Source organism: Seriola dumerili, unplaced genomic scaffold (assembly GCF_002260705.1).
Source record: "Seriola dumerili isolate Sdu_G_001 unplaced genomic scaffold, Sdu_1.0 BDQW01000478.1, whole genome shotgun sequence".
Lineage (NCBI taxonomy): Eukaryota > Metazoa > Chordata > Actinopteri > Carangiformes > Carangidae > Seriola > Seriola dumerili.
This window is the reverse complement of record NW_019174733.1, coordinates 1,169,496-1,182,143: the sequence shown is the minus strand read 5'-3', so window position 1 is coordinate 1,182,143 and position 12,648 is coordinate 1,169,496. Positions and strand designations below refer to the sequence as shown.

Genomic DNA, 12,648 nt, shown 5'->3' with positions numbered 1-12,648 from the left:
AACGCACTGGTTATCATATAATCAATATTCTTACAGTAGGTTTCAAAAACCAAATTGTCCACTGTTGTGGTTTTAATATTGCATATGAGCTAGTATAGCACAGGATAATGAGGAATGTAACTAAAAAACAACACATGATCAGACTTAGGGTCGGATTGGGGCGTGTCTCTAAATGGAATAACATCATTACAAGAGCTGCTGGCCTAAAAAATGGAAGGTGGACACTTTTTAAACACTAGGAATATTTACACAGATTGAATTTCTGCACCATGTTGCATCCATGTGATTTATGACATCTCAATGTAAATCCTCAACAGAACAAACAGGCCTAATCACACCCTAACTCTCCCATGTAAATGGATGAATAGTTTTAAGTGTGAAGTTCTTAGAAATATTAATGATTAGTTAGTGGAGAACATTTGGACTTCAGATGTTAAGAGCCCAGATGACAAGTATTCCTTACTGTACAATTTAGTTAAATATAGATTTTGTATACTTCTTGGTCTCTGTGATATCCTGTGAACTTGTATTTCCATTTTATTGTAATGGGTTGAAAATATTAATTGGATTTATTATTTTGTTCTGCCAGTTTGTTTCCTTTGCAAGTGATTAACCTAAAATAATGACAACTTGCAGAAATATAGCAATTCTTGGCTAATTAATAAAAGATTAACACTGTCTAACACTGCTTTTTTTTCTTTTCTGTGTTACATCATCAAAAAAATTAGTGGGATGCTCATCTTACATGTGAACCATAATAATCATGCAGAATACCCACGGTGTAATTTATGCTACTTCATTCTCCTCAACATTTCAGAGGAGACTACTGTCCTTTTACTCCACTACATTTGTTTGACAGCTTGAGTTATTAATTACTTTCCAGATTTAGGTTATTAAAACAAAATGTAATCAAAAAATAAATTAGCGTATGATTTTAGCTTAGGCTATTCAGTAGTATATAAAGTAGTTTAAATTAACCCACCTCACCAGCTGCAACATTAAAGTGATGTGTACATTCATGCATCAGTGATTATAATCCATTATATTGTTCTAGAATGGGCCCTTCTTCATAATGAGTGCTTTTACATTTGGCAATATAAGTCTATTTCGATACTTCCGCAAGTAAATTTTGTTCCACTGTGTTATTGCTACTTATACTCAAGTTAAACGTCTCACTACTTCTTCCACCACTGGACGTGTGTCAGCGAATTTAAAAGGGAAGTAGACATTCAACTGGCGCAATGAAGATAACACCCAGAGGTTGCAGCATACAGTAGAATCCCCACTTGGTGTTTCTAAGCAGATTAATTGATGACAGCCTGTCAGTGGAGCGCGTTGTTGCATAATTATGCGGTAATGACACATGTACAGTGGGCAAACCCAGCCCCTGCGTCATCAACATCGTTCTCATTTATTCCAGCTAATTCGATCATCTGCAGGAAAAAACTGTGGATTAGACTTTTCCGATGTCATGAAATGTTCTTGAAATAAGGATTAATTTAATCTTACATGCACGAGTCCTGAGATTATTTTATTTATAATCAATATAAACTTACACCAGAACCTTCATGATGTGAACATCCAAGTCCCCAGACAATGATGGACATATGAGGCTGTCATCTGCTGGGAAGAGCTACTCTGAGCCCACTTCCTAAACTGCTGCAGACCACGATCAGCTGCCAACATGGATCAATGGAGTTTTACTGTTTTAAAGAACATTATGCAATAAATATAGAAAAATAAAATTAACATTAAATCTACAATAGTAGCAAGCCCATCCAGCTCTATTCATTTAGACTTTTTCTAGTTCTTCTTTATTTAAGAAAATAAGCATCTATCTTGTCTTCTGTAAAATGGTAAAAGGCTATTGATATAAAGTTAAAATACATTTTCTTCAAGGATCAAAACAGCAGAGGATCATTGACATAACAAAAGATCGAATAACGTGTACAGTAAGTAAGATTGTCACATTAACACAAAGCAAATACTGCATGTTTCACTGTTTATGTTGTTGTTCATGTTCAATGTTTAGCAGTCACTAATGTTTGAGATTAAGTATTACTTTGTGAAATGAAAAATATTTTTTCTCTGTTCATAGAGTTTATTAGTATCTAATAATGACTTGTCGTCATAGATGATGTTCACAGATTAATCATTTAAACCACATTGGCCACAGATTTACGTCAGATGCTGGATTATGTTATACTTTGAATCCAAATGTCTGGCAAGAGACCACAGTTTGATTTTTTTTCATTTTTTTTTTTCATCAGCTTTCCCTCTCTTAGAATCAAACATATTCAGGTACTTAGAGTTCACTGAGGATTATGTCTGGTCAACCAATGAAGTTTTCATATGGGCTTTTTGAGAGGATTACACAGCAACATGAGCACGAGTTCAGGAGAAAGAGGGAGTCGAAGAGAGTGAGGACTGTTTCAGAAAGAAATAAGAAGTTATATGAATCAGCAGTTCCTAACTAAAAACTAATATAGGGGCTGATGAAGATGGTCATAACACAGGATAATACTGGTGACAATCAACAACAAGCTACAGATCCTGTGATTTTTGTATGAATGAATTTTTCCATCTCAGATAAGGAGAATCAGCTGACTCTGAAAATAAATAACAGTTAACTTGTGCTAATGTAATGTTACGCTGTATTTCCTAACTGTTGGCCAGTTGCTAGAGTTGGGGGGAGTTGTAAAGAATGAAGACGAGGATCAGGGGTAACAACTGTACTTACAGTAACAACTTACTTGTTACTTTTGCACATGAACATGCATCATTAAGCTATAACTGAAAAATGTCTGAAAAGTGTCAATGGTAACTATAACAAAATATAATGCCAAACACAAACAGATCTGTTAGTGTTTGCAATGTTACACATTAAGGCGCCTCGGTGGCTCACCTGATAGAGCGCGTACCATTAAGGCTTAGTACTAACCTCAGCGGCCATGGGTTCGAGTCTGACCTGTGACCCTTTGCTGCATTTCATCCCCCCTCTCTCTCTCTCTCTCCCTGAATTACCTGTCTATCTCTCACTGTACTGTCTCAATAAAGGCAAAAATGTCAAAAAAAAGAAGAAGTCATCTATTTTTCTTTTTTTAAAACAAGACAAAGACTCTAGAGCCATGCTACTGTACAATTGAGGCTTATGGGAAATTATTTTTAATTATCATTATCTTTCTTATGAAATAACAACAGTTTGTTACTTAGAGATACAACATTTATGTTACAAGATCTAACTCAAACATAAGGGAAAAAATGTTGTAGCCATGCCCAGTTTCTCCGACCAGCCCTATTCTAAAGCTTTATTGTGCACATAACCCCCTTTGGTGTTCAGTGAAGGGTGGGGTGAACAGAGTCTGCCCAACCTGGAGTACATAATTTTTGTCATATTTGTGTCAGTTCCTACAATTCCATCTTTGGTAGAATCAGACAGTGATTTCAATGCCTCGTGATCGACCTCAGGCTCAGCCAAGCACAAAAACGAGGTGAAATGTCAGACTGCTGCCTCAGGTCGCCCACACTCCCCTTTGCTCCATCACTTATCTTGACTGTCAGATGTGAAGCCGATTATATAACCCCTAACCCATAAGACTGCACGCTCGCGCACACACACACACACACACACACACACACACACACACACACACACACACACACACACACACACACACACGCTCTTGTTGATCAGCCACAGGACAATCAGTGGTAATGCTGAACACAGCTGCTCTTCCAATCAATTCATTGAACCTGGGAAATCATACCATTTGTACACAGTGTGATTTCCATGTTAACAAATGGATATGTGGCAGTGTTGTAAACACGTAAACTCTTAAGACAGCAATTAAATACACACCTAACATTTTACATATGAGGAAAAAAAAACATATTTGTTTTAAAGAAACAGTATTTTTACAGGATTAGTGTGCCCATGTAATCTGGATTAAAGTGGAGCTGTGCGTCACTGCTCTTTAGAAATCGCTGTTTTAATTCATTAAACCGCTCACTTTGACCAGTATAGGGTGGACAGTATTGTGACCACTTCACACTATTCACACCCTGACTAACACACATCCAAACACACACACACATGCACGCGCTGTGGTGTAGGGTAATATACAATAGAACATTTTGTGCTGTGCAGTGAATGTCACTGAGATGATTTGTACTCTTACAGTCATGAGGTTAAGACCATTTCATGACATCAAATATGCTCCACCCAAGAACGTGTGGGATGTGACTCACTACTTCCTTTCCATTAGATGTTTTTCACCCCTAATTAAAACTTAATCAATTGTCTTTTCAGGACGTGGCTGAGGAGGTGCAGTTTTCCTACAATGTAGCTGATTCCCTGAAACTGAAGGGGACACATCTCCGTTTATGCGGGCAAAGTATGTGCACATGCAGTGCTGCAAGTCAGTTATGAAACTCTCCAGTCAGCATGAGGAGCAGCTAAACTACGCTTTGATTAAATGAATGGATTTCACACATTGTTGTTTTTAATCCATTCAGCTACATGGATTATGCTATCAAACAGTATTCCTTATCTTTCAAATGCAATATACATGCAGTACCCTCTAAAAGACATATATATTTAATTCTGTATTGCTTTCCAGTTCCATCTGCGTCAGGTTGTCGAGTTTCCACACAGGACACTTATATAAACACATCTATTGTTTGACTGTTTAAAGGCCCAGCCTATTATTGGTGTACAGTATCAGTACAGTATGTACATTCTTCAATTACATAGTTAGAAAGTAACAACTTACTCAAGCACTGTTGCACTGTAATAAAAAAAAAAAATTATAAATACTGAATCCCTGTTAAGTAATACTAAGACTCTACTGTCATGCTAGCAGCTCTGTTAGGCACAGTGTTGTTTGGAGATAAATCTAATTAATGGTTGGACCAAAGTGGCGGACAGACCGACATTGTTATCTCGAGAGCAATGACAAACAGGATGTATGTGACAGGACGCTGGATCAAAAAACAGACTAAAAGGCAAAAGTCAGACAAAGAGCTGCACACTGCACTGGAAGCTCCCGGAAAATTGAATTTTAACAGAGCGGCGTTTCAGTCTAACAGAGAACTTTGTGAAACAGACATCACAAAGAGGAACAAGCACAGACAAACAAATTTGTCGCTCAGGAGGTTGTGATCTGCATGACTGAGAGTGAATCTACTCTAGTGAGGAACCAATCAGAACAGAGCTGGACAACACTGCCAGATACTCGACATCAAAGTATCAGATTATTTTGGTCAAAAGATAGAAAAATGCATTAAATGTTAAATATAATTCAGTACATTGTATATGTTTTGTCTATATGGAAAGGGCAAAAATAATACATTAATCAATTCAATTTTCAGGGGGCTATCAATGCATTGCGCAAATCTTTTTTCTCCTACCATCCTTCTTTCCCTCTCCCTTTTTTCCTTTCTCTTTTGCGTCCTTCCTTCTTTTCTTCCTGTCTCTTTTCAACTGATTTGAAAGCATGAAATTGCAGATTTCACCCAACGGGAAAAACCTAAACTGCACTCTTCTTCATGAGTACTTTTCTCCTTCCTCTTCTCTTCCTTCCTCCCCTTCTTCCTTTCTCTCTTGAGAAAACCTACTGCGGTTCACAATGACTGCTTTTACTCTGCATTGCTGGCATTTGTTCACTTTTACTGATGTAAAATTTCAATGCAGGACTTTTACTTGTGGTTAAGTGTAGTGCCAGTGCGGTATTGCTGCACATATTTAAGGAAGGGATTGCAGTACGTCTCCCACCACTGTCGACTACAGCTGGAATGCAAAGTATGTGAACTTTGATAGCTCTGATAATCAAGGAATTTGTGTTTAAAAACCAGTCTGTCTCTCTATTGCAACAGACAACTTTTTGTTATTTTATGAATTTAGAGTCCATCTATACTTAATCTATTTACAGAATTCACAATACTAAAAAACTTAGTATTGTAATCATTCAAGTGCCATAGGGTTATTTCTGGCATTTAGGCTGTGTGCATTTGGCTACAGCGGCTTGGGATTTTGTGTGACCGCTAGAAATTAATACTTTGGCAACCACTCAAGATTACATGGTGATCTTGAATCTCCTGAGCTAGTTTCAAATCAGATCAGAGCAGAATCACTGGGAAAACAGCAAAAAATGTTGATCCCCTCACAGAGCCAAATTCAGTTATGAGGGCAGTGCTGACTCCGCCCTCGGCAAGAGTCAAGAGGACACTGAACTAAAAACAGATCGTTTTCCCCAAATAAAGAGGTGACTGGCAAAACAACTGAACAAGGTCCACTCAGCCTGAAATGTGTTCACACTGACTGTTTGTGTTTGTGTCATCTGTAACCCTTCCTGTGTCACTGTCTGCATGGCTGTGTGTGTGTGTGTGTGAGAGAGAGAGAGAGAGAGAGAGAGAGAGAGAGAGAGAGAGAGAAAGAGAGAGAGAGCACAGCAGTCTCTTGGGTGAACCAGAATCCAATGCAGAGTTCCAGCCTTCATGACTCTGCCTAAGCTTTCCAGTTACAGTATGTTCACTGAGGGAAATAAATGTGATTATCAAAGCTGTTCTCTCACTAATGTGATGTAACGTTTAGTCTAAAAATAGAAAAATTTTGAGCCGCTTTCTGGTTCGATTCCTAACATTTCTTGCCTGGACTTATCCCTCCCTCACCCCACCCCCCACCCCCCCACAAGCATGTGCCAACATGTAGACAGGACCCACACTTGTTACATGTAGCTAAGGGTTAATGTTACCGAAGCAGTAATGTGTTGAATATAATTAATTTAACTTTAAACCACCAAACACACTGTTCATTTCCTGTCTCTGAAACAAACCAGAGAAATCCAGCCTGTCATTTAACTCCAGAGCTTTGTTTGATGTAGATGGGTTGTCTGACATATGTCACACACCAAAGCTCTTGTCAGAGGTGAGCTAGAAAGGCTTAATTCACTGCCCGACAGTAGCAAGAAAAACTAGCATTTTCCCAGCTTCCCAGGTTTCAGTGGCCAACGTGTGTTTTCTAGTTTCCAAAAAGCACAATAAGTGTGTGTTCTGTCTACATGTTGACACACCCTCGTGGAAAGTAACAAAACAGCCGTTAGACTATGTACTGCACTTTTATAGTGTTGTTTGGATGTTTTTAAGCTTTCTTGCAGATGCGGTTTTGTGTTGTTTTGTATGTATTTGTTTCCTGCATTTTGGTAATTTTATTGTTTTTATGGACGACTAAACGGAACCTTTGGACATTTGTGATTGTATGGTGTGGACTGTTAGTTGCTGCACATGGGCCTCCGTCTTCTTCTGTTGAATTAGGTAACTCTTTTCATTGTCTTGTCTAAGTGATTTGATGTTTAATACCACTCGTGCTCTCAGACACTTTTTTATTTTTGTTTTGATGACTTGTGTTTTCCTGGTTTAAATGTCTTGTATTTTTATCTTGCAGTTAAAATGAGCTTCTACTCCGCCGGTGACTGGATGGTTAGGTGTGCGATTTGGGTTGATAAACAACACCTTTCTACAAGATACAAAGTAGTTGCCGTGTAACAGACATCGTTATTCTGTGACAAGTATAAAGAGATAATGTTGTAAATCCTATAGCAGACCTATAGCTCCTATTTACTGGAAATGTATGAGGATATGAGGACATCTACTGGCTGAAAAAGGACATGTGACACCCCAAAGAGAAAACCAACAGGGAGATCTTGTTACTTCAAGCAACATGACTCGAACTGAAGATGTCAACACACAAATCTGTGGTTCATGAATTCATTAGTTCCTGATTTCATTCATAAGTAGGCTAACCCTCTCCACCTTAAATACTATTACTCATTTCATAAAATCAATCACCATCAACTAATGTTTTTTGTTTGTTTGTTTGCAACAAATCACCAGCCTATGTTCTATTTTAAGACACAGAATGAAATAATTATAGAGGATCTGGAGATTTCATGGGTTCTTTTGCCAATTTAGTCTTCCTCCACTAGATGTCAATACTGCACTGTCTACTGTTTCAGATCTAATCATCAATCTGTAGTCTCCTGCAGAAGCTGACAAGACACTTAGTGTAATTCATTCTGAAAACAAATAGGATGAAACTAAAACAAAAAAGAGAAAAACAACATAAAACATTTTCCAATGGAATGAGATCATTCAAAACAATTTCCAATCCATTGATCCTGTTTTAAATGTATTTGTAACAGGTGCCAATATCTTGAAACAACTCAGAAAGATATATTCCAACTCCACTGTGGTACTCAATTCAAGTAAATTCTCTAAAGAGGTTGATTTGCATTTGAAATGTAATTATTTTACTCCATTAGTAGATTGATTTTCACAGAGTACAGTGAATGATGGTGACAGCTGCTGAACCTTTTCCTCACCAGTAGATGGCAGCGTCCAGCTGTGTGTAAACCCCCCACTTCATTCATCTCACGCAGGTTGAAATTGAAACAAATATGGTCTCATGAAGTTTTCTTAAAAAATGAGAGTAGCAGTGATTCTCTGGATTTAACTGCAATGATATGTATTCAACGTGAAAGTCTGCATGTGTTCAAAAGCAAGAATTGAAAAATAAAAGTTAAATGGAATACATTTTCTGCAAAAGAACAAAATGAAGATCAGACTCTGACATGGATATTTCTCTTTCAGCCACAGTTATCTCACACGGGGGGAAGGGGGGTTGGGGGGGGGGGCAGGATCCATCTTCCCGTGGATTTTGCTCTGTTACACTTCAGCAGTGTAGTGATGCGCATCTTGAACCAAAACTCACCTCCCTGATTGTCCCATAGTTCTGTGTTTGGAAACTAAGAACATTGAGGGGGGAAAAAAAACTAGGAAAAGAAAATGATTCAGTCTCATCAGTCCTGTTTTCAGTGGAGCTGTCTACGGGAGTGTAGTGCTGAAACGAAACTATTTTAACTAAATGACGGTGAAGTGTGTGTATTTCTTTGTATCAGTGTTGCTGCTGAGCTCCAGCACAAAAACTGCAGGTTTCCTTATGTTATTGAGTCCACATCTAGTCAAAAGCTCAACGTGCGCGGAATTGCAAGAATTTGTCAACGGATCCTACTTTTTCAGTTCAAACTGCTGATAACTGTCATGTAAAATTGAGAAGGTTAAGTTTAACACAAACTGAAGCAAGCATCGTCTGCTCTGTGTCGGAGCAACCGAGTGGACAGCAGTGTGCACTCGGGATTTTGTGTTTAATTAGCATAAAAGATCTGCTGGAGAGCAGCAGGACTGTGCGTCACAGCCAGAGATAGGAGGGGGGAGGGGGACACCTATGGGAGTCAACAAACTGCAGTGTGTATTCCTTCCACGGCCGACAAAAAGCGGTCCGGTTGATGTGAAATGATGACTTAGCTTCACAGCGTTACAGGTGACTGGAGACAGCTGGAAGCGTCTGGGAGCCGGAGGGGCGCAGAGCAGACGGACCTAAAACAGCGAGCGCGCTGGTGAAGCCGGCACTGCGAGCTGCAGGTGAATCCCCCAACCTGTGAGTGCTGTCCGGGACCAGCACGTCACCTGAATGACGGGATATGAGACAATGAAGCATCTAGGGACGACAGGGATAAAACGGGTCCAAGTCACGAAAGTGGAAATGCGCGTGCGATGACGGACGGCGCAAGGGACGGAGAAGAGGTAACGCAGAGGAAAGTTATCTAGCTCATTAGTAGGGCTCCCGGTGCTGGATAAGAAAAGGGAAAGAGAAGAAAAGACAGAACAAATGTGCCAAGCGTGCGTAATTCTATAAACAAATCGAGTGGGGGAAGCCGACTTCATTTTTTCATAAGATTTGAGCCAGAAAGGGAGAAAATCATGGAGCCGGAGAGGACCACAGAGGGACAAGGCACTAATTTGGCACAATCTGCCGCCTCCAAACTGTCCCAGATGAGTGAAAGAACTAAACAACTGGTAATCCAAGACCCAGAGCGGCAGAAACGGATTATTCTAGTAATAGTCTGTATAGCACTTTTGTTAGACAACATGCTTTACATGGTAATTGTGCCAATCATACCCGATTACCTTGAAGAGCTACAGAACGCAGCGGATAAAGCCCAAGAGGCTATACTGCCCACCAACTCCACTAACAGCACCATCCATAAAGCAACCAAGGGGAACTTCGACCTACAGATAGGTGTTCTTTTTGCCTCCAAGGCCATCCTGCAGCTCCTGGTGAACCCGCTAAGTGGCACGTTTATAGACAGGGTCGGGTATGATATCCCGCTCTTCATCGGACTCAATGTCATGTTTCTCTCCACTCTTACATTTGCCTTCGCTGAGAACTACGCGACCCTGTTCCTGGCGCGCAGCATGCAGGGCCTCGGCTCGGCTTTCGCGGACACTTCAGGGATCGCCCTGATCGCAGACAAGTACTCAGAGGAGGCAGAGAGGAGCAAGGCGTTGGGTATTGCCTTGGCCTTCATCTCTTTTGGAAGTCTTGTGGCGCCCCCATTTGGAGGGGTCCTCTATGAGTTCGCAGGGAAGCGTGTGCCCTTCCTGATTCTGGCCTGTATCTGTCTCGCTGATGGTGTATTGTGTCTGACTGTGCTGAAACCCTTCTCAAACCGAGAGAGAGAAAACATGCCAGTGGGAACCCCCATATATAAACTGATGATTGATCCTTACATAGCTGTAGTGGCTGGTGCTCTGACTATTTGTAACATTCCCCTCGCCTTCCTTGAGCCCACTATCGCCAACTGGATGGAGGAAAACATGCATTCCAGCCAGTGGGAAATCGGCATGACATGGTTCCCTGCATTCTTCCCCCATGTTTTAGGTGTATATCTCACTGTCAAATTGGCAGCCAAGTACCCTCATCTCCAGTGGTTTTACGGGGCTATAGGCATGGTGTTCATAGGCGCGAGCTCCTGCACAGTGCCAGCCTGTAAAAACTTTGGACAGCTCATGATCCCGCTGTGCGGTATTTGCTTTGGCATCGCCTTTGTGGACACAGCGCTCCTGCCAACACTGGGTTTCCTGGTGGACGTGCGACATGTGTCAGTGTATGGCAGTGTGTACGCCATCGCAGACATCTCTTACTGCGTGGCCTATGCCCTGGGGCCCGTGGTGGCTGGGCAGATTGTGCACGACCTGGGCTTTGTTCAGCTCAACTTAGGCATGGGCCTGGCCAATGTACTTTACGCACCGGCGCTCCTTCTGCTGAAAAACGTGACACAGATGAAGCCTTCTTTCTCCGAGCGAAATATGCTGCTGGAAGACGGTCCAACAGGACTGTATGATACTATTAAGATGGAGGAACGAGAGAAGAAGAGAAAGGGTTTGTGTACAACGATCGACGAGAATGGCACTGAAACCTTTGCGCAACGGTCGTATTCAGAGGAATCCTCAGGAGGAGACTATGCGTAAAAGACCTTTGACTGAGTGTGAAACTATCAAAGTGCCCATGTAGAGTTGTGTGCATCCCGTCTGATCAATTGCATAACACGATTAGGATTGTGTAACAACATCAATTATTTACTGCTTCTGGTGACAGTCCCTCCGGATATTGTCAAATCAAGTAGCTTCAAGCTTTTGCAGTAGAAAGGCGCTCGCTGGCGTTTGTTCATCTTCAAGTGAGAGTATTGTGAAAGATTTGTTGAGATAAATGTCTATTCATTAACAGTATTTATCACTGTATCAGAAGCCGACTCATATCGTATTCAGGGACTATGTGTAAATGTATTTTAACAAAAAAAAAAGAAGAACAATTATAATGTATGCGTCTTTTAATGTAATCTGTGTTCCTTTCGCCAGAGCTGTGCTGCTAAACTCAATATGCAATACTGTGTGTCACACTGCAGTTTTAGAGAGAAAAATGAGATGGAAATGAAATCTTGTTATTTGTTTGTTTATTTTGGATGATGTACTTCTGGAATGCATAGCCTCGGTGTATGATCTGCGACTGTACATACATGTATATTCATGTACATAATTAAATCAATATTATGTGAATGATACTGTTGATGGAAATGATTTATTTAGGCAATAAATCAAATTATTTATTGCGGTATATGGCAATTTTATTTTCCTCTGCAGATGAAGGATTCTACACTAACAAAACGACCATTATAATATGATCATACTTAATAAATATGGTTACATTTATAAAAAGTAAGTTTTCCACGTATAAATGATTTTATTTTGTCTTTGAACATATTAAAACGATCTAAAATTAAACTCCTGAAGGCCTACATTGTGAATCCTATTAGTAAGCAGCCGAAAGTGAATATATAATAATATAAAGAAAGTAATTTCTCCGAATTAAAAACACATTTGGAGCAAAACATAATAGTAATTTCATGTAGGTTCCTGAGGTTGATATTATGTGTAAAATAAACACTTTATCAAAGCATTTACGCTTCTCCAAAATGCAAATCTTTGCATTCAATGTTAAATAAACATTGCCAAAAGAATCATTCAGGTGCAGTGAGGTGGAAGCAATGAATGCGCCCAAATTGGTCGACGAAAAGTGTTGAAAATTCAGAAAGCCAGAGGAACAAATCCATGCAAAAAGAAATGCATCCTAATCGTTCTTCGACACAGCATGTGAGCATCCGAGGCGTTCAGTCGGTGTCTAAATAAGGTGGGGTGAAGATGTGAAGTGCCAAATAAACTTCTCGGCGAATAGCAGGACTTCTGGGAGGAGCC

The 12,648-nt window shown here is 40.1% G+C and overlaps 1 protein-coding gene across 1 annotated transcript; it reads left to right on the top strand.

The window, feature by feature from the left end:
• The first annotated feature begins 9,340 nt into the window (after nucleotides 1–9,340).
• On the top strand, nucleotides 9,341–11,955 carry LOC111235264 (probable vesicular acetylcholine transporter-A). The gene has a single exon (XM_022763665.1). It carries the CDS (start codon nucleotides 9,817–9,819, stop codon nucleotides 11,365–11,367), a length of 1,551 nt encoding a protein of 516 aa, XP_022619386.1. The 5' UTR covers nucleotides 9,341–9,816; the 3' UTR covers nucleotides 11,368–11,955.
• The last annotated feature ends 693 nt before the right edge of the window (nucleotides 11,956–12,648 follow it).